Below are 22,293 nucleotides of genomic sequence, written 5' to 3'. Positions count from 1 at the left end.
GGAGAAGTCAAATTACTTTAGCAGATGAAGTGCTGGGTTGTAGCTGAAATAAAAATCTTACTTTCCACCTTAAGACATGCCCACAGATCCTCATCAGGGAGGAAAGCCTCCAGACCACCCCTGCAGGTCTCTCCTTCGTGAGCTAATGGAGGAGAAGGCAAGCGGCAGGACGCCGCTGTCTTCTGCTTAACAGCTGGTGCTGCAGAAATGCCATGTTTTGACAGTCAGCTCTGCACAGACCTGCCGACCTGGAGAGGCAGAGGAAATTTGGGGTCCATCACAGACTCAGATATGAACATGCTTTTTTGGGCACAGACACTTCTGACTGTTTTCCTCTGAAGTGATTTTCTGTACCATCTTCCTGCCTGTCCCTTTCTATTAAGCAAAATCTCACCTAGGCAGTCCCAATTCCACTTCAAGTCCTCTGGTTTTCTCCTCCTTTTTGCACAGTCACCCCAAAACCTTCAAGCCCAAGCTCAATCTCTCCTGACTTGGTCCTTGGGGTTTTTTCAGTGTGTCCCAGGCAGATCCAGACTTCCCTCATTCCTGGGTTTTTATCTCGTTTGTATTTGAAGCAGATTCCTTCCTGGTGTCTCCTGTGAAGTCTCTGAGCACAGAAGACGCAGAAGACCTGGGCTCATGTCCCCTCTCAGGTCTGCCATGGCTCTCGGTCATGCCGAGCAGGGAAAGCCTTGCTTTTAGCCCCCAGCTGGAAAGCACTGAGGACAGATGGAGTCTCTGGCAGTGCAGCAGCTCAACTGTAGCAAGCTACCAGTGAACATATGCAAACTACACATTTTTCAAAAGCTTATTCACTTCACTCATTTGGGGTTGATTTTCCACAGAAAAATCCTTGACACAGACTAGCACTGACAAATTTTAAGGCCTGAGGGCACTACAGCTTCTCAAATATAGGTCAAACTTTATTTTTATAAAAACACAAAGCAATAAATCTTGCATTAGACTCATCTTTGGAAAAAAAAAGGGGGGGGAGGATTATTTTGGCTTAAATTCCATACATATCTTTGATTTCTGAGCCCTTCACTTTAAAGCTGTTAGGGACAGTTTCAGGCCAAATATAAAGTTTGGCAAAGCTCTGAGCAACTGCTGACAAAGATTTAAAATCTTCTGATTATGTCTCATTACAGCAGGTGTGCTCACAGCATCATCAATGGTGACTAGCTTGGCTAAATCCCGATCACAGAATTCTTCCATCATTTCACTTTTGAGCAGTCAATTTACATCTATAAAAATCATTACCATTTCAGGGGTTTTTTTAAACATACACAAAGTCAAACTACCTTCACGTATGCTTTTTTTTTCCTTCTGTTTCCCAAATTAAAAGCTTGCTCAGATTTTCAGGGGATATTTCATTTTTTCGCTTTTGACTTCAAATTAAACACAACAATTATTTACATGCATCTGCCAAGTTCTAAATTGTTCCGGTAATTTGCATCTGCGTACAACTATAAATAATTTAAACCTTTATGCCAGTGCATCATCTCTGATTCACCAAAACACACAGATTTACCAACACCTTCAAAGTTATCATCCACTCCTTTGCTGCAGACTGCTGCCAAACACATTTAATAAAATACCTTGAACTGAACTTTCAAGCAGGCATGAGTAATACAGCCGTTCAGGCTCAGAACCAAAAAGCCAGCAGGCAGAAATGGGTTTTCAGTGGACCTGACCCAGGAACTTAAAAGCCTATTAAGAACAAATTATGTTTTTAAAGTAAGACATAAACACTCATCTGCAGCTGGGGAAAAAAGCAAACCAACAACTTTTCATTGCACCTTTCATTGCATTCTGAGCATGATGCTTTTTCCAAAGGAAGAAAATAAGAGCTTGGCTCAAACTTATTTTGAGTACAGTGAAGCAGCACATAAAACTGTTGCTTCACTTTCTCTGAAAATGCATGCCAAAACAACCTTATTTCAAACTGAGCGCGTATATGATTAATTTTGCCCAGCTCTACAGCCCTTGGCAATACTGTCATCCCCTTATCTCGCTCTGGCTATTGCCAAGTAGTTATTGACCCACTGCTTCCTTGCCTGTCCTGCGTGAGCACTGTGGCTTTGATTACGTCCCTCGACCTGCACCCTGGACAGGCCTGCTCTTCCCTCCCTAGCTTCCCTGCCTTGCCCTGATGGTCTGCGCTGCTTTGACTCCTGATACCTCCTCCAGGGTTTCTTCCAAGTTCTCTCCCATTTCTCATCCCTTATCCAGGGTTTCCACGACCCTTGACTCCTTTACGACTCTTCCTGTCTCTCAGAGCACACTTCCTACATCGTGATTTCATCCCATACTTACTGTTGTAACTTCAGTTGTCCTGTCTACCATATAGATATGCCTTTACGCTAGTGCTACACAAGCATCAGTTCTCTGTCACATCACTATATGACGTGCAGGAGAACCGAACCAGGGAGGCTCAGGAATGCCAGTCCACACTGGAGCCAGATCCAGCACTGAAGTCCAGCTGTGATCATCTTCCTCCTTACTGTTTTGGCTACTTCTTGCCTTGTGAACACACCTGTGCTGCTCAAACTCTGCTGAGATGAGCAGCCTCCTTTCACATTCAGAAATAGGTTATTTCAATACTTTTGTTGCACTGTAGCAAATGCTAATCCAAACCACTGTCTGTTCCCTTGGGTCCTAAAATTAGGACATACGTCCAGGACGTGAGCACTACACAAACAGTACCAAAAAAAGAAAGGAAAAAAATTAACAGAAAATAAAAATAGATTTCTGAATTAAAAAAAATCAGTTTCATCTCTACTATCTATACTTTAGTAATCTAAACATTCTCTTGAAACAAAAATGCGTATATATCTGTGCCAAGCCTGCTAACAAATCCTAGTGTTTCACTCATTAACAACCTATTGTTTGAATCAACTCTACACTAAGGACCTTGTACCAAATAAGAAAGCGAAGAGCTGATTACAAGCTTTATGATCTGCATAACTGAGAAGGTCACTGGTACAGAAGTCAAATACGGATTGACAGGTTGTTTCTTCACAGCCGAAGCACAGTCACTGGAAAAGACACTTGGAGCGAGACAACTCTTTCAATGGGAAAAAGAGCACTCTGATTATTCTGACTAGCTTTCACAATCACAAGGAGAAAAGCGAACAAAATATTTGATACAGGGGGCTTACAACAAGGATGTGATGCTTTCAAGCTGTAGTTCCAGTATCTACCACTCTTTAAACAGTCAAGCCTCTTCCCTTAACTGTGTAGTGATTTGGACAGAGATGACACCAAGAAAGTTTTCTCACTGCCTGGAGAGGGAGGGGGCAGATGGACCTACATTTCAAGGTTAGGTTTGGTTTTACCAAATCAAGGACTATCAAAACATGGCCCATCAAAACTTGTCAGTCATTTCTATCTCCCACATCCTTAGGAATAGGTTAACCAGCACTGCTCCAACTCTGTTATCAGCTCACATCTGCTACAGTCAAACACTTCATTATCTGTGCTGGCAGTAAGGGATGTAGCTCCACAGAAATGGAAAATTTCTCGTCTCATGGACAAGTTATGGAAACAATACCAAAACACAGGTCTCAACTTTTTATTTTTAAAGTTCTCTACTAGGATAACATCTAGCAGTGATTAAACACTGAGAACTCCCACTTTGTGATGGAGCCACTTGAAATCTCGATTCACTCAACTCCTAAAACTGCAAATCTGACTACTTATAGCTCAAATGCACACTTTGTTACCACATGTCTTAACTATTATATTTAACAAGAAACCAAGTCACGAATTATGATGAAAAACCCTAACACCTGCTATTTTGAAGATGCACTGCAAATCTCCCTCAAAAAAAAAAAAAGGTGAAGCTTGCTAACTTGCATATCAGTGTGTTACACAATAAATTTTAGGGGTTTTTGGTCAGTACTGTTGTACAGCTTATTTACCTGCCTTCGAAGGATTTGCTCACAACTTCTAATGAATTGTTCACCCACAGAGCAAGGTGTTGGCTACTGGCTGCACAAACAACAGATTTTGACATCTCCTTAAAAACTTTTTTTTTTTGTTTACCTGAATTTGTCTCCTCAGCGGAAATCCAGTTTCCTTCCTGAGCTAATTCTTTTAAGAGTCTCCTACGCATTTGTCTCTTTTCCCTCAGCACATTTTTGAAATTGTTGATGCATTTGTTCAGGTAGATGGTCTCTGCGCACACCTTGTCGAGGCTCATGGGTCTGCACTCCCTTGCTGGCTCAGGTAGAGAGTTCACACCTCCTCCAAGCTCCTCAGGAGGTGAGCGCTGCCCAGCGGGGATTTCACTGTCAGATGATGGCATCAAACTGGAAACAGGAGGCTCATGTGGAACAGAGGAAAGACTGGAAGGAACAAACTGCATCTGAGCAGATGCTTCGCTGGTGACAGTTGTGTTTGCCTGGCTCTCGGAGGACTGACTAGGAGGGGTTTCTGCAAAGTTGTCAGAGCTGCCACACATACCTGAACTGGTCAGCATAAGCGTATTGTCATCATCCATCTGTAAGCCACTATCATTTTCCAAAAGCATTTCAGAATCACTTGTCTCCAGTTTGTGAAACACCACCTGCAGAGCAGACCTGAAGTGATTAATAGCTTTCCCAAGCTTATTAGTGTAAAACTTCATGTCCACAAGATCGATGTTATCCCGGGAATGGTCAAGGAAATACTGGGAATTTTCCAGGACATCCCTAAAGACCTGGTCAGTTGGATCTTGATCATTCAGGTCCATTTGGATCATATCTTTCAAGCTGTCATTACTATCAGCCATTTCATCCGTTGTATGATCATAGCTAATGGTTGTCACCCCACTAGAAACATCTTCTCTTTGAATATCAACTTTCTCCACACTGGTAAATTTGCATGGGGTATCACAGTCTATTTCAATTTCTTCTGCGGTTATCCCCTGATCTTTATCTAGAAGGGAAGAACAATTCTCGGCGACACTTTCAGTGCCAACCCTGTGCTCACTACCATTGCTTGAAGCACACATCTGGCTTGCACGGCCCGAAGGGTCAGATGAGCAGCAGTAATTTCCATCACCCGATTTGGCCAAATTGGGCACCTGTGGGTTTTGCAGAGGTTCATGAAGACCCTGGTGAATGTCATTGTTGTCTGAAGGCTGCTCACTGCAGCTTATTGTTTCTGCTTCCTTCCCAGTTTCAGGTATCAAGTTGCTTTTCTTAGTCAAGGTTGACTTCTGCACAGAATCAAGTCTCTCCCCTACGCACTGTGTTTTCCTACTCGTGCTTTTATACTTAACCTGGCATGAGTCCACTCGAAGGTGCCCAACTGCATCAGTTCTTTGAGCTGGATCAGGATTCACTGAGTTGTGATGATTTTTCTTGAAGCCAGACTGCAAAGAGACTGAATCTGTTTTGCGGCCCCTCTGGCCATTCTGCCGCTTTTGCTCTTCACTGGTAGCAATCCGGACCCCTGAGCTTTGCAGAAGGATAGACTTCTGTAAAATAAAGTCTCTCTGTTCACAATTGACAAGTTTCACAACTGCTGGTCTTGGCGTTAATGGCTTGCCTGTACCAATATCTGATCTATAAGCATCTTTTATATACTTACTGCACTGGATACCATTGAAACAGTGATATTCAGACAAGAAGCTGCAGATAAGCTCCACTGTGTTTTCACCATCTTTTTCTGGGATGCCATAAAAATATAATACTGGTTCTTCCTTGTGTACCTCCCTACTTGGCTCTCGAGCATGTGTACCCTGGGTTTTGCCAGTGGAACCACTTTGCAGGCCTTCTATCTCACTCAAGACCGTATCCACGCAGCTGGAGACTTCATCCACAGAGCCTTTTATCAAGGTGAGGTGCTGCCGGAGCTCTGCAATCTCTGTCTGGATGCGACTTATTCCCTGGAGCTCTTTAACAATGTAATCAACCACATCAGCTGAGCGATCTCTTGATTGCCGACTCATGTAGGCACTGGGCTTCTCCTGGGGAAAGCACCCTTGCCTTTCAGCTACCTCTCTCCAGCTCATGGTAATGCTCAGGGAAGAAAGGTCCTGCCCCTCAGACGCTCTGCCCTTTCTTTCAGAAGCGATCTGCGTCGCACCGTCAGAAGAATTTCCCTGCAAGTCCTTCTTGTTCTGTTGAACCGAGCATGGTATTTTTACATAGCCATCCCAGTTCAGTTCCACCTCACCAACGCACACTTCACTCACTCCCTTGGAATCACGTCCTCCATCCTGATGAAAGTCCCCTCCAGCAGTGGAAAATTCAGTGCTCACCGAGCTCCTCTTTATTCCACAAACAAACATGTCCGTTTCAATCTCCACCGGGGAGAGCTGGCAGTGATGAGCGTGGTTCGGATTCTCATCTACCTGGCCTTGAAGAAGCCTCTTCATTTTGTCCCGCAGAAACAAATGGAGTTTTTGCTTCCGGAATTGCTTCCTGCCCCACAGTTTTACAACAGGTTTTCTGTGCAGAAGCGCAATTTCATTTTCTTGCTTTTTCAATCTACTTCTAGCAAACATCATCAGCAGCTGCACCTGTGTTTCTCATAGTGCTACAAGCTGCACAGGCACACATCAATCACTTCCCAATGCACAACTCACATCCAGTTTTTATTCTGTCACGAAGCAGCTACCGAAAGAGGGGAAAAAACATTACAGTTTGGTTCAGATAGAAATAGCCAAAGAAACCTAAGAAGTAGAATAAAAAAACCAGCATCCACACAAAAGCAGACAGAAAGAGGATATGCTATTTAAAGTGTACAGACATCGTGTTGGTTTTGGCCACCTCCCCAGATCCAGTCCTCCTTTGTCGAAATAAGTGTTCCTCGCGCCCCCTTCTATCCAAGAAAGTTAAAAAAGAATTAAAGAGCAGTTGTGTGGCCACTCCCTTTTTCTACCAGGTTTGCAAATTACTCTAAGCTGAGCTCCTGGCAACGGTGCACTGTCTGATTTAATTAACCCTCTGAATACAGAATTCTGACAATTATTAGGGTTTCTATCCCTGCACATTTCCTTTCAAGTCCACAATTTTCATTCTTTCTTGCTTCAAACCAAAGCAGAAATCAAGTTTAACTTGGCACAGTACCAGCTATCCCACAAGAATTGTACAAAGTGATGTAAAGTGGCAGGAAGACTGGATGACAGATTTTAAGTGTAAAACCTTTTTTCTATTTTAATTTTTTATTTTAATATTTTGCTACCAAACACTAAAAAAACCCCAAACCTCAAAGCTTACAAGCTCCCAAGCTAACCTGCAGTTAAATATGCCACACTCAGCATATGTACGAACAGGCTTGAGCTGACAGCATGAAGATTCTGCACATCACTTCTACTCCAACCCTCAACATTCTGCAGCGGATCACTTTCCCGATTTAAATCTCCTCTGTAAAGAGCAAAATAATAAAAAAATACTATGTTAACTACTTAAAACTTTCATGTGTCTTCACTGCTGTACTTACTAAGCAACACACAAACAGCTTTTTCCTCCAGAGAGTCAGGCAGAGACCCATACAGAGGTCCTCCTGGAACCAAGATGACTGGAGAACATCAATGTCTTTGATGATTCAATTTGGACTTGCTGCTGCGGCACATACTCTTTCTCACATTCTTGTTCAATTTAAGACCTATAGTAACTGCCTTTCGTTTTTATGATTACCTAGTTCTGAAAAAAAAATTTTTTTAAGCTCCACAATGCACAAACATAACCATCACACGCAACTTTCAGCCTAGCTTACATTTTGCTAAGTGCGTCCAGCTTTGCACAGGAAGGTTTACTGCCATGTTGAAAGGAACAGAATCAGGGTTTCTCACCTTGGTTTTGGTTTAGCTGTTTTAAAGCTAATGTGTTACAGTTCATACCATGTTCTCTGCTGCTCCATTTGCACCTTCTTTGGGGTCTGGTAACCTTGGCTCTCCTAACGTGGTCTTTGCAACCCTGAAGTCTTCCACAGAGCAGAAGCAGCACCCACTGGAGAGTGCTGGACCAGGTGCTGAGCCCAAATATTTCACGCTCTCATGCTAAGCAGAGGACCGAACAGTACAATAGGTCTGTTTGCACTGGATTGAGGCCTTGATCTAAGGCCCAACAAACTCACTCTGAGCATTTCCACTGCCCAAGGGCCAGCTCCAGAGCTCACAGAAGCTTTCACCCGATGCCTCTTTCAGACATCAAACAACGATTCCTATTTTGAAAGCATTAACTCAAGGTTTCTACACCTGCACTGATCCCAAGCTGCTGCAGTGCAGAAACCCTGCCTAACACATCTTCCAGCTCCACCTGACAGCCATTTACGCTACCACCAGCATTTTTCTGTTAGTGAGCATTTTCATCCTGGTGAATATTTTGTTTTCATTTTTGTTGTTTCTCTTTGGGGGCAGGGAAGGAGAGTGTGTTTTTTGATCTGGAGGAAGCAGCATTTGCAAATACCAATCTCTATTCTCAGAGCTAATTAATATGCTATAACAGAGCTGCATCTGTGCTTCAGGTTTAAGCCCCATCATCCAGCATCTCAGCTGAACTTCCATACCAAAGGCAGTATCTCCCTTGTGTAGGCTAAACAAATTCTCTGTTAGATTGATTGTCAGCTTCTTAAAGAAAACCAGGTTTAATTTTACAGAATTTTCAGGCCATTGGTCCACAGATCAGGTTTTCTTTTTAATGTCTGTCTTATCTAACTACTCCCTCATGGAACAGGGTTGACCTAAGAACTATTTGCTCAGGCTCTCTTCTTCCACCACTTACACAGTTTACCTTTCACTTGAGTGGCTAACTGGTGTTTAACACCAGAAAAAACACTTTTGCATCAATACTAAGAAGTGATCCCTCAGACAGCAAGCACCTGAATTCAACAGCAGCCAAGAAGAAGAGCTCTACAGTTGTGGCTCCCTACATGTGTTACTTGAGGGTAGCACACAGAGATGCTCATTTCAAATATTTTCCAGCATACCGAACCCCAAGCGCTAGGAGAAAAGCGTACACATGCTTGTGCAAGGATTCCCTCACAAAGCTCAGTGTTTGTCACGCTTCCTTCCGCAAACAGCTTTCAAGGCACCAGAGGTACTTAATGATCATTTTAGTTTAAAGAAAGAAATCAATTCAAGCCAGAGTTCACTCTCATTTCCTTTGTCTGCTGCAACACTTAACAGCAGTAGTTTGTAACGGGGAATGCTTTTTCCTGCTGAACACTTACTTGCAGGACTGCAGCCGTACCAAAGCAGGCAGCTCAGTGCAAACACTACAACGCTGTCATTTTTATTTATATACATAGTGTTTGTGGTGTGTATATATATATTATAGATATACACAAATACTTATTTCATCAGAGATTTTCGAAAAACATCTTTGATTTCAAACACCAGCAATACCTTTCCAGTGTGCCCCAAGAGGGACTGAGACTGTTTCCTCCCAGGCTGGGAACAGGGCCAGAGCAGAACACGAGGATGGCAGCTCTGGCTCAGAGGGAAGCCTCTCTACCTCTCCCTACAGTGGGTAGAAGTGAACGGAAATCTCCGTTTCCACCAAAGAGCAAAACACTACCCACTTAGAAGAATACCAAGAAGCAGGTAAGAGAATCACCCTCTTTGCACCTCTCCCACAGGCTTCCTCCCTCCATTCCCCACTTTCTGCCACCCCAGACCCATGCTCAGACCTGGAGCTCTGCATATTCGCCCACTTCATCCTGTGGGCTGGCCCCACAGTGCCTCTGCACCTCCTGCCAGGGTCCGTCACTCCTCCTCCCCACCCAGGGTTGTGTGTGTGCTCCTGTTCCCTTCCACTGCTCCAGACTAGGTGCTCTGCAGTTACTTGTCCCCTAGAAAGATCCCGATTCCTCCACTGTTGCCTGTGTGAGGGTCATGCTTCTTTGTAGCACAGATGGGCAAAGTGACAATGAAAGTTAATGGCGGTTCAGCTGGGGGTGGGGAGGGGTGGAAACAACCCCACACTAATCTAGATGCAAATCCTTGCTGAAGTCGTCTTCTCTTCCAGAATCACTCCAGGAGAAACACTAACACATAACAAGAAATCAAGCCTATAAAGAAAGAGTATTTGTATCCTGGTATCCTGCCAGATACTGCAAGCCCTCACTGACTACCCAAGGGTTCTTCTGACTGCCTTTTTAGCAGGCATTTCTCTCCAGGAGAACAGCATGCTTAGTTCAGCACAGCTGCTTCTGGGTGTGCAGACTGAAGAGCAGCGTGCACAGGTACCACCATTTCTACATCCCCCCACTACCCAGAAGGAAGCCAGGCTCAAGCTAAGCAGCAGGAAAACATCACTGGCTTTACTTGGGGATGTTTGGGTTGTTTTGCTATTCCCATGAAGACAAAACTGACATATTAAGATTTTAAACAGGGGAAACAGATGAACTACCACAAGCACTGCACAGCTTATTACCTTGTCACTGGGCACACTTCTGAAATATCCTTGTAATACACGAACAAAAGTTACTTTTCCTCCTGTCATACAGATTTGCAATGACAATAGGAGCAAAAGCATTGCATGCCAGCATCAATGAGTGAGGAAAAAAGAACAAGACATCCCATGAAGGAATAAAATGGAATTATGAGATTTCCGCTCATCAGCTGGGAATCAGTCATACTTCACACTTACAGCACTCTGGGGAAGGTCAGGCTCTCACCAGAGAGAGGAGAGCTGGCTGTAACTCTCTACGAGCAGCATCTTTACTTCTGAGAGTCACTGGACAAACGTGGTTCAAAACAAAGGCAGCTTTGCGGTGCCTTTCAGCCCTGCCCCACACAGCAGTGAGCTGGCTGCAGACAAGTGGAAGAACAGGGGGTGAGAGCACAACCCCTATGTCCATTAAACCTCTGCTAAAATTAGGTTGGTTTATCTTTTTACTGGCTATCTGGTTTTCATCACACTAAGGGAAATACTGAGACACCTTTACCCCACACCATCATGTTAGATGGTGCTAGTATCCCAGGATAGATGTGATGTTCAGAGTCACCAGCAAAGAGGTACAAAACCAATTAACTATGATCAAAAAACATTTCACAGCAGCCTCTCTGGCTGTCGACTCATGCAACCATGGCACTGAGTGGAGGCTTTTAGATTAGATTGTTTTTACAGTAGCTTCCACACAAAGTGGTAGTGCATTACCTGTACTAGCAATTACATTAGGAAAAGCAATAAAATGACTGATAAATGGTCTTGCTACTTTATAAAGAACCATTTAAACATAAAGAATACCAACAATTAAAATGCAGGACATTCTGGGGAGAAAAAGGTTTTGGCATTAACAGGAGAAAGAAATCATGGCTAAGGCTGCCATAGCAACATCGCCCCAGCACTTTGCATACTGAAACATCGACTCTTCCTGGAAATGTTATAGCATTTTTAAGCACATTAATTGCTGAAAGAATCCTAACAACAAGACTTGACAGAGACATGAAGGGTTACCGCCAGCTCTGCTGATGTATGACTTCTGGAGGTTAGCGTGTAGTTTTCTAATTGACATGGTTAGATTTAATTTTGGGCTGGATCATACCTAAACATGGCATGATTGCTTGCTTCTGAGAATGTGTCTCTTTTCAAACCCTCTCCTGATAATTAACAAAAACTAACTTTTGAGCCCTGGCATGAATTATTGGAACAAGAAGGTACTGAGCTGAGTGATCCTGGGTGAAGAGCAGCAGGACTGGAGAACAAAACGTTCTCTTGAAAAATGTGTTCATCTCAGGACATTTCTGCTAAAAGTAAGGTGCAGAAGAGACACATGGCACTTCACAGTGGCTTAAAGAGGAAATACATCCATACTATTGAAAAGACAGTAGTTACAAAAGGATGAAAATTATTTTTAAAACAAAACAATGTGAGCAAAGAAACTACTACGCGGTCCCTTGGTAACCCTTTCACAGTCCCTTTGCAGCCAAGCTTCAACCTAGGTTCTTGTTCAGGAATTACTGCACAAGCTGCAAAATCACATCCCAGCCCTGCTTGTAGAACTTTCTGAAATTTTTAAGCACTTCCAATGATGTTTTTCCAGGTTTCATCTGTACCTACAGGTTTGTTTCAATAAAGCTGAGCAAAAACTGTGTCAGAACACTTAAATGGAGACATGAATGAGAGCCAGCCTTCCCACCTGTCACATTTTAGGAAAAAACCACACTTGAAACCTTTCCAAAGCAGTTTGGTAGATGTGACAAAAGGTCAGGTTTGGCCAGTGAGTCACCCTCATGGTGCAAAACTGATCCAGGGAGCACTGGCTGAATGAATTACATGGTTCTGCACCTCCCACATCGCAGTTATTTCTTACCTTTTACACAAGGTCGTTCAACTGAGGCAAAAAACACCTCTGAATAATATTTTGCTGTATCAGCAAGTTATCAGTGTAGCTACAAAGTGAAGGAACAGTAAAAATCATTAAGTATGAGGGCAAAACACCCACTGAAGCGTTGCAAGTGCATTCACTAGCTTAAAAAATTCTGTTGTGAAACAGCATGAAATTAAATTCATGTAATTAAAGAGTATCGCTATGTAGTAGAGCAAGGAGATTGCACACCCTGCCTTAACTCCCTAATACCCCCTGCAAGCGCAGGGAACACCACAAAAGTTGCTACGTGTGCCTCAGCTTTCTGTAAAATGGGACTAATGTTGGTTGTCCCCTTGGCATCACTTCTGTGAGCACAGATGGAGAGAGATTGACATGTTCAGGCCTTTTAAGTCCAGCTGTCTTGGGTGCCCCCAGAGAGTGCCTCAGCACCAGGCAGCCCTGCCATTCTTCGAGACGTGCTCATTCCGTCTGCAGCCGCATCCTTTTATCACAGCTTTTGCTGCAAGCTAAAAGCAGCAGTGGCTGCACAGTGATGCACCGGTTGCAGTAACAAATGAGGTCTGCCATTACCTGGTGGCCAAGAAACAGCGGCATCCAGAGACAGAAATAGGGGTTGTCCCCAAGTGCAGAGGGAGGCAGGAGGCACAGGCTGGAAGCTGCAGACCGTGGAAGTGCAAGGCTCACGCCTAGCCAGCAGCAAGCTAAGTCTAAGGCACCTATCTAGTTCTGAGTCCAGCCTGTGCTGAGAAAAAGGCAAAAAGGATAACTGACTGCTAAAAAAGAAAACAAATCACAGCTGCTTCTGTCATTCTTATGTAAAGTTACTTCACTCCTTGGCAGCAAATACAAAACCTGAGCAGCAGCTATCAGCAGTTTAAGAGCAAACTGAGACACAATTAAGTTCAGCAGCCCCCTTATTTCCACAGCATGGGGATTTTGTACACAGCTGAATCAATCAGTAAATGGTTTACACATAACAGCCTAAAGCACTAGCTGTTCCTTAAAACAGATTTTTCCCAAATCAGCATCCTAAGGACCAAGTATTATACTGAACAGATGAGCCACGAGCAAGAACCAACTTTTTGTTTAAAGGAAACAGCACTAAGAACTGAAGCACAACCACTGGAGCATGCTGACAAAGCTAGCTGGCCTTGGGATCAGGGCTGTAGAAATGTCTGCTAGGCTTTGGGGAAAGGTTTCTGATTATTCAGCTACCTCTAACCGGAGAGCAGACAGACAGCACTGCCAGTACTTCTGCTTTCAATAAGGTTCACGTGCACCATTATGAAAGTGCTGAAGGATGCTAAGAGCTCTGCCTTGACTAATAGAAACAGAACATGCTGTACCTTTCCTCTACTTGTAATCCAATTCACAACCCAGTGCTGAAGCAATAGTGTGAACTCTTCAAGTGCTGCATTTCTGACAAGAACCACCAGGAAACAGTCATCCCTAAGAATTTTCTCAAAACTCTGATTACTCACTGGGGAGGTCTGGAGCTGGTTTTCCTGGTAACGGTGCCTCAGCTCACAGGGACACTCATGTAGGGGAGGGACAGGCAGCACTCACCAACCCAGGGTGATGAATTAGGAGATCCAACTTCTATTGTCAGGGCAGTGCTAGCACAGCTGCGGTACAGACTGGTGCTACATGATCTTGCTCACTGTTTCTGACCTGTCCTGCACTCCTTTAGAGAAGACACTCTGCAGCGTTCAGCAAGGCTGGGTGAAGGTGATATAGGCAGCTGATGGAATAATTAGGATTTTCCAGCTCATGCTGCTAAGCTGCAGCACTCGGCAACTAAAATCCTCCTGGGCTAAAACTGCAGCTTTAATTCTATAAGCTTTCTCCTTTTCATATTAAGGACAGAAGACTTTAGCATTCTGTATTAAGTCTTGATGTTTATCCCCCAAAGGCTCACTCCATTACCAAAAGAAAGCTTCCCATATAAAAGGAATGAAAACTGAAAAGATATCTGAAACAGTTACACCATCTACTCTGATTCATGAGCTTGTACAGCATCCTCATCGCTCCTGCATGCCAGTCATTTCATCTCAATCTCACCAGTTCACAAGCTTCGCAGCACAGGAAATCAGACCAATGACAAATACTCTGTGTTAAAAGCAAGCCTGTTTTAAGTGACATTTAAGGAAGAATCTAACCAGTAATTTAATTATTCTCAAGCTATTTGCTTTTCAAGTGATCAAATTTAAATTATCCCTAAATCCCTTTCCCTTTAACTCTTCTTCACATAGTGATTTTGATGTCAAATTCCAGCTGAGATACAAACCCTCCTAACAGTAAAGTATGAGAAGTAAACAGACACAACCTCAATTATACAGGCAATAAGACATCTACAATTAGTGTCTAACAGGTGAACACAAAAACTAAGAAATAGAGCATACAAATGAACATACCAAGAGTAAACTGTTTTTACAAAGCACGTGTTCAAATCCAGTCAGCTTCCAATGGAGCTATTGTATTGCTAAAGTAAACACGCACACACAGAGACCACTCTAAAAATAAAGAACAATTCTCCTTGGTTGCTGCCTACTTGCAGTTTATACCCAGCCACTTTATTTGTTCCAATCATTCACTTACCTTGCTGCTTCAAAATAAAATAAAAGGTTAAAATGTAAAGGAAATGCATAGAATTAATAGAAAACTACAGAATACATTAGCTTGTTCTCATAGAAAAGACAAGTCCTGAAGGATTCCTAATCTTGTTAAAGGTTCACCAGATAATGAACTTTCACTATGGAGATTATCAATATATTGTTGGTGTCCCATCTCAGGTATTGGGGAAAGGAACATTAAAGGCACCGAGAGTATCCCATTCCACGGCAGCACTAGGATGAGAAATCATGTAAAGTTGAAGGCATGTTTTGAAGGGGGGGGAAAAAAATGCAAACATCTACTAAAAATCCCAAAAGCAAAAAACAGCAGAAGCCAACGAATGTAAAAGCCAAAAATGCAGAAATCCTGTCGGCTCCCAGGAGTATCTCTCAACAGAAATTCTTTACTTCACCATCTTTTCCCTTTACCAAGTACAGTTAAAACTTCATCCTTCTCTTCAGTTGTGACTCAACAGAAAATATTGTACTTCAGAGGCAGAGAGAAAGCTGTGCAGCTATTGCTACTTTACTCCTCCTCGTCAGCTGCTTACTGCCTAGCTCCTCACACACGCAGCCTCCCCGCTTCGCTCGCGCACCAACACTCCTCGCCTCGAAATGACTCTCCACTTTATTATCCATTCAGAAGGAAATACAAACTGATAGAGCCAATCTGACTAAAGACAAAACGCAATCCTTCGGCATTACGAGAGCAGGCAGTACAGCGCAGTGAGCCGATCTGTGCTGGAAAAGCACTCTGACTGACTCCTGGCATCCTGCAGGACTGCAGAGCAGGGGGGCTGGGGAAAAAAGCCCAGGACTCAACATAATTAACCAGCTCCAAGAAGATTCTTCGCCCAACTCTGATATAGATGTTTATTTTTGTATCCAGACTAACCCACAAGATCCAGCGATGCCCTCGCTGAAATGAGTCGTATCCAGTTTCCAAGGAAGACTAGTACCAGTTCTGCTATGAGTGTGGGGGACTGAACACCCATTGATCTCACGTTTCCCAAAAATAAAAGTCACATTGTTACATAAAAGAATGACTGCAGAAGTGTTGTGCACAGAATCAGATCCACTCACGTCGTACCGACACTTCTCTCCTGGGAGAGAGCAGCAGCAGGCACTTATCCTGCAAGAAGTGCCTGAATTAAAGGCACCATTTATTTGCCCCACAAGCTGCTCCAGGGGCATCCAACGCACTGCTGCTAAGAAAAATCTTCCTGGCCAGTTGGTCCACGTCCACATCCTCCTTTTCACAAATGCTCCCTTCATCCTGTCTCCCTTCTTCATGCACCCAACAGAAGCACCCACCTCCTTCCAAATGCTGTTTCTCTGCCTTTAGCACCAAAGGCACTGTATGGCAGCTGTGCACATTTCCTGGTTTTGCCCAAGGACAACTCACCGCATCTTTCAAATAAAGTCTTTTCACAGCGTGGGGTGGAATTCTGAAGAGGCCTATATGACTTAGCTGTGGAAATGTCACTATCCTCCCATCTGCTCAAATACCTCCTACCTCCTTGTGAGCCAGCCTTGCTGTGAATGATACTTCCCCCCCAATTTCTTACCTACACCAATATCAACTTTTATTCACCACTTCCTCCACAAGCATCACTGTGCTCCCAGCCCTGCCCTTGCTGCATGGGATATTCTCCTGGCACCTTCTACCCTCTGGCCCAACAGCTCCAACAACTCCATCCCAGCACCTCGCTGAAGCATCAGCTGACAACAGCCAGGCTGGTGTCGCCATCAGCTCATTTCTCTGATGGACGTAAGCACAAGTTTCGCATACAGGTAGACTAATGCCATGGTTCACAATACTTTGTTTCATCAGCACCACTGGTGAACAGTACTCCCCTGCTCTTTCTACATGCAGCCACAGCACTGCCCCTTGAAGCCAGGCAGAGAAATCAGGCCACCGACCTCCTTTCAGACCCCCTGTAAGGTTGGCGTTCCTCTCTGGCCACTCATATGCTCCATCCCCCAGAAAACCCTCCCTCTTTTTGCTCTTTCCCTTGCTGCAGGGGCAGGGATCACAGGTCAGATTTTCAGAACTGCTTTAGCTTTAAATGGTTTTAAGAGTCTGACCTTGAGTTTCTCATTATATGTTTGCACCCCACCAGGAGAACAGGGCTCCTACCCAACTGAGGGCACCGAGTTCCACTGCAATAGAAATGATTGCTGCTAAACACACCAATTATAGCACTTGAGCTCAGAGCCGAAGCTCCGTATCAAATTCATCCACATAAGGATGAAGACTGCCCAACTGAGAAAATAAAAATGCAATCCAGGATTTCTGCAGCACTTCGCATCTTCAAAGCTCTGCACATGAATAAGATGAAAACGATCTTGCCAGGGGTCTCTTTCACAGCAATAGTTTAAAAAAAAAAATATTAAGCATCCATCAGACAACACTTTCTTATTCGTATTAACTCTCTATAGCACCTGAAGCATCCATTAGACAGCCTCCCAGGCTTTTATGTGCCTTACTTTTTCCAAAGATCCTACTACAGGTGGAGCCAATGTAATCCTGCCATCACTGCCTCTGTCCTTCACATCTCTTCCTTCCTCGGTCTTTGCCCATTCCTGCAGCCATCAACACCAGACATTAGCACGTCCAAGTCAAAAATGCACGGGGGCCAAACACGATCCTCCAGCCGCAGCTCTTGAGACCCAAAGAGCCTGTGCAGATTTCCAAGCACTATCACATAAAATCCCAGTACTCCCATGGCTACCTTATAAGAACAGGAGCAGAAAAAAACATGGAAAAAGCGAGCAAGTCTCATTAGAGAAAGAGACAAGAGACATCGCTAACGGAGGTCATGAGCAATGAAGTGCTGGAAAATGTCATGGCCCTCACCACAGCTCACAAGGAGCTGGACAGGAAAATGTGGCTACGAAAAGACAGAAACACAGGTGCCCTCAAAAGCAAGGAAGATTTCACCTTTCAAACATTTAAAAACCCTTACCCAATGCACAGGAGACTGACACAGGCTCTGTTTTTCAGGGTTGTTTTGTTTAATGAAATAATGAAGATAATTCGGAATTGGGAAAAAAGAGCCATGACTTGCATTTAAAAAAAGCCTATGGGAAAGAGCACACTTTACCTTAAGGCTTAGAGCACTGAGTTATTTGCCTTCTTCTAGAGAAATAAACTTCCACTTAAAAATTTAAATACTTCTTACTGTGATTTTTTAACTCACCAACAGATTTTAATTTTAGGTTGAGCCAGCAGGGAATTATTAAAACTGATAAAACCAGGCTCAGCTATATAGGCCAAATGCTTTGATGTCTGAGGTATACATTACCCTTTCTTCTTTTTTAATCCTCATTATCTATTTCATTCCAACTTCCTGTAAAGTACTGAATTACTGATAATATTGTAAAAGTAAGCAATTCCTTCACAAGCACAAGTGGATTAACCAAAGGAAAATGAGCACACTTCAACCACAGGTCCTGCTCCTCCCTCTCCCACACTCACACCCCTTCCCCCTGCAGGAAGACAAGCGAGAACACTTCTAGTGTCCTGGCTCTTGGTGAAGTACAAAACTGGGGGGCTAAGTAAATTAGAGGATAAGAACGTTACACAGAGAGATGAAAGAAAGAGACAAGAGGGAAAAAAGTCAAGAGAAGAGAGAAAAGTCAATGGAGAGAGCTTGTCTGGAACAGCAGGGATAAATTCCATCCAGCTCACACTCAGGTTTAATTCATCTCACCAATGGCCTCAGACATCTCTGACCCAAGAGCTCTCTAAAATAATTTTTTTTATTTGTTTCACTGGAAGAAAAATGAGAACCATCCATCCAACATGAAACTGCCTGCTGCATCTCCCTAGACACAGAGTTCTCAGTAAGGTAGTTTGGGTTCAGAGCTGCATTAGACCTTAGAAGTTCAGATACACAGTGTAAAGTTTATCAATTGATTCAGCAGTGAAAACATGCTATTTATTATCTTCTTCAAAGCCACAAGAAGATCAATCAATCAGCAGTCTAAAGACTGAAGTGTTAATGAAAAAGCAGTGACCTCCTGCTGTTTGACAGCTGTCCTCAATGAATACCATGCTTTGAGGAGCTGTGCATCACCACAACCTAAGCAGTGCTGCTGAGACAGAAGCTTGGAAGAGAGGAGACTGTATATTCCAAGTTTTACATTAACTACCCTGTCAATGCCATTTCTGTCATTACAATAGCTTCAGAACACCCTTATGAAACATATGCTTAAGGTGTTGCTTTCAGACGAAAGAACAAATTTCTCTAAGCAAGGTGTCACTCAAGGCACTGATTCTTTCTTTTCCCCTTAGGAAACGGCAAGGCAAAGTGCACGGGTAACCTGCAAGCTCGGAAGGGAACAAAGGCACGGGTCCTTCCTACAGCACCCCGAGCACCTTGGAAACTGATAGTGGCCAGACATTGGCCTTGAAGCACTTGAAGAAAAGGAAAGAGACAGTCTTCCCCAAAAGTTCTCCCTCCTGAAAAAGGGTTTTTTCCTCCCATAAAAGAAAAAGGTGAATTATTTGGCTTATAGAAAGACAACAAGAACAGCAGTGGCGTGTTGAAAAAACTGCTAAAGATCAGAGGTACTGGGACTGTTTACCTTCCAAAGACAGGCAATTTAAGTCCATCTGTTATGAATAGGTGAGACCAAACCACTGGCTGACTTGTCTTCATATGAAAGATGTTTACACTCCATACGTTAACATTATTTGAGTGTAAGGATGTCTGCTGAACCCTGAGAGTTGAACACTTCTGAACTAATAGAAGGAAAGACTTTCACATAGCCTGAGAATAAAAGATATTTCCAAGGCAAAGAATGCAGCAAGATTGGGAAGGGCTACAGATGTCGTCTATCTGGACCTCTGTAAGGCCTTTGACACGGTCCCCCACAACATCCTTCTCTCTAAACTGGAGAGGGATGGATTTGATGGGTGGACTGTGCGGTGGGTGAGGAATTGGTTGGATGGTCGCATCCAGAGGGTAGTGGTCAACGGCTCAACATCCAGATGGAGATTGGTGACGAGTGGCATCCCACAGGGGTCTGTATTGGGACCAGTACTGTTTAATATCTTCATCAATGACAGACAGTGGGATCGAGGGCACCCTCAGCAAGTTTGCAGATGACACCAAGCTGAGTGGTGCGGTTGACACACCAGAGGGACGGGGTGCCATCCAGAGGGACCTGGACAAGCTGGAGAAGTAGGCCTGTGTGAACCTCATGAGGTTTAACAAGGCCAAGTGCAAGGTCCTGCACCTGGGTCGGGGCAACCCCCAGTATCAATACAGGCTGGGGGATGAAGGGATTGAGAGCAGCCCTGCCAAGAAGGACTTGGGGGTACCGGTGGATGGAAAGCTGGACATGAGCCAGCAATGGGCGCTCGCAGCCCAGAAGGCAAGTCGTATCCTGGGCTGCATCCAAAGCAGCGTGGCCAGCAGGTCGAGGGAGGTGATTCTGCCCCTCTACTCTGCTCTGGTGAGACCCCACCTGGAGTACTGCGTCCAGCTCTGGAGCCCTCAGCATAAGAAAGACACGGACCTGTTGGAGTGGGTCCAGAGGAGAGCCATGAAAATGATCAGGGGGATGGAACACCTCTCCTATGAAGAAAGGCTGAGAGGGTTGGGGTTGTTCAGCCTGGAGAAGAGAAGGCTTCAGGGAGACCTTCTTGCAGCCTATCAGTACTTAAAGGGGGCTTATAAAAAAGATGGGGGCAAACTTTTTAGCAGGGCCTGTTGCGACAGGACAAGGGGGAATGGCTTTAAACTAAAGGGGGGTAGATTTAGACTAGATATAAGGAAGAAATTTTTTACGCTGAGGGTGGTGAAACACTGGAGCAGATTGCCCAGAGAGGTGGTGGATGCCCCCTCCCTGGAAACATTCCAGGTCAGATTGGACGGGGCTCTGAGCAACCTGATCTAGTTGAAGATGTCCCTGCCCACGCCAGGGGGGTTGGACTAGGTGACCCTTAGAGGTCCCTTCCAACCCAAACTACTCTATGATTCTATGATTCAAGGAGTGGGATTTTTATAAGATTAATGAAAAAATGAGTTAACATAGCACTAATGCTTTTGCAGGGTTACAAATCTTTACACTTCACAGTTTAGGCCGATTTTTATCAGGCAGGTATCGAGAAGAGACCTTACAGCTGCCTGCAATGAGTTCTCCCATCTCCTTCCCTCTGAGGCTGCTGCTGCCATACCAGTCAAAAACTCCTCCTGGGGCTAGAACAGATTTAGTCTGACATGGGAATTTTTAAGATGCAAAATCCTTAAAGGGGCGTTGGTCATAAAGTTAGAAAAGCTCATGTTAAAATCATCCTCCATTTGATTTCTTTTTAGTCATTACTGTCACTCGCAACAACAGACAAAGCCCTTCCCAAGAGATGATCTGAAGCAGCCTTTAAATGCACAGGCTAAACCTGCTTGCCCCATTCTTGTTTCCATGTGGATGTTTGCATATATATGCAAACAAATATATTTTTTGGTTCCAAATACCAAATACCATTTGGTTCCAAAACCAAATATTTGGTTTTGGAATACAAAACCAAATATTATCAGCTCTGCAACCCAGCACTTCACAGAAGAGGCTATTTTATTCCTCATCCAGTAAGTTCCAGCCATTCCGGGGCACAAACAAGCCTTACCTCCTCAGAAACCGCTGCCGAGACAGTTCCAACCCCACTCACACAGCCCACACCAGCCTTCAAAGTCAGAGTCAGATTTTAAAAGCAAAGCTGTCTCAGGTGACAGGCTCTGGCGTAGCATGTTGTCTCCTTGTGCCCCAGCAATTACAGACAGAAAACCTTCCTTAAATGTGCTTCTGAAAACAACTGAATGTCCCCAGAGCTTTTGTCCTGGGTTTTGGCTGCCCATACGAAAGCGTGGAAGCCCTTCTCTAGCTGAATTGTCATTCTCCATTTTTAATCAAAAAGTACAAGCAGAAGATGGACTCGTAGCAAATCTGTGCTGCCCTCTAGAACTCAGCTGATTCAAAAAGTTTACCAACTGGACGCCCCCATTCCAGAAACAACTATAATACTGGCTTTTAAACTAGACTCAGCTTGAATACCTTAGGTCAACAGGCAGTGAGGAAGCATTTATAGCAGAGAAAACTCTCCCTCTGCTGCTTCCTCCTTCAAATTACAACTCTCTCCCTCCTAGTGGCATCCAAAACATAAGGACTTCATATTTCATTAAATTGGAAAAATTACAATCAATGTCTTAATTGCACGTCTAATTAAATAATCAGCACCACCAAACTGCAAAGGCATCTGAGCACAGACACGTGCTGGAGGTGGAAAAAACTGAAATTATACTCTGAGCTGTAATTGCTTTTTTTTCCTTCCTTTGGGAAGGAAAAGTTGCAGATGCTGTGAAATGTAGACCTCAGATAGACATAACAGCCTTCAAATATGAACTAG

The 22,293-nt window shown here is 43.9% G+C and overlaps 1 protein-coding gene across 6 annotated transcripts in view; it reads right to left on the bottom strand.

The window, feature by feature from the left end:
- UNC13B (unc-13 homolog B) overlaps positions 1–22,293 on the bottom strand; it is a 227,334-nt gene that overhangs the window by 101,850 nt on the left and 103,191 nt on the right. For 3 of the 6 annotated variants that reach the window (XM_076362986.1, XM_076362988.1, XM_076362990.1), the window contains exons 1-3: positions 14,869–15,446; positions 7,228–7,358; positions 4,048–6,605 (exon numbers count right to left, since the gene is read on the bottom strand). The exons of 2 other annotated variants lie outside the window; for them this stretch is intronic. In XM_076362986.1, the coding sequence (XP_076219101.1) occupies positions 4,048–6,499 (2,452 nt within the window). In that variant the 5' untranslated portion in view covers positions 6,500–6,605; positions 7,228–7,358; positions 14,869–15,446. Of the gene's footprint in view, positions 1–4,047; positions 6,606–7,227; positions 7,477–14,868; positions 15,447–22,293 lie in introns of those variants that run through there. One more of the 6 variants, XM_076362987.1, reaches the window with a different exon arrangement.

Source organism: Aptenodytes patagonicus, chromosome Z (assembly GCF_965638725.1).
Source record: "Aptenodytes patagonicus chromosome Z, bAptPat1.pri.cur, whole genome shotgun sequence".
NCBI classification, from domain to species: Eukaryota; Metazoa; Chordata; class Aves; order Sphenisciformes; family Spheniscidae; genus Aptenodytes; species Aptenodytes patagonicus.
This window is presented reverse-complemented; position numbering and strand designations above follow the sequence as displayed.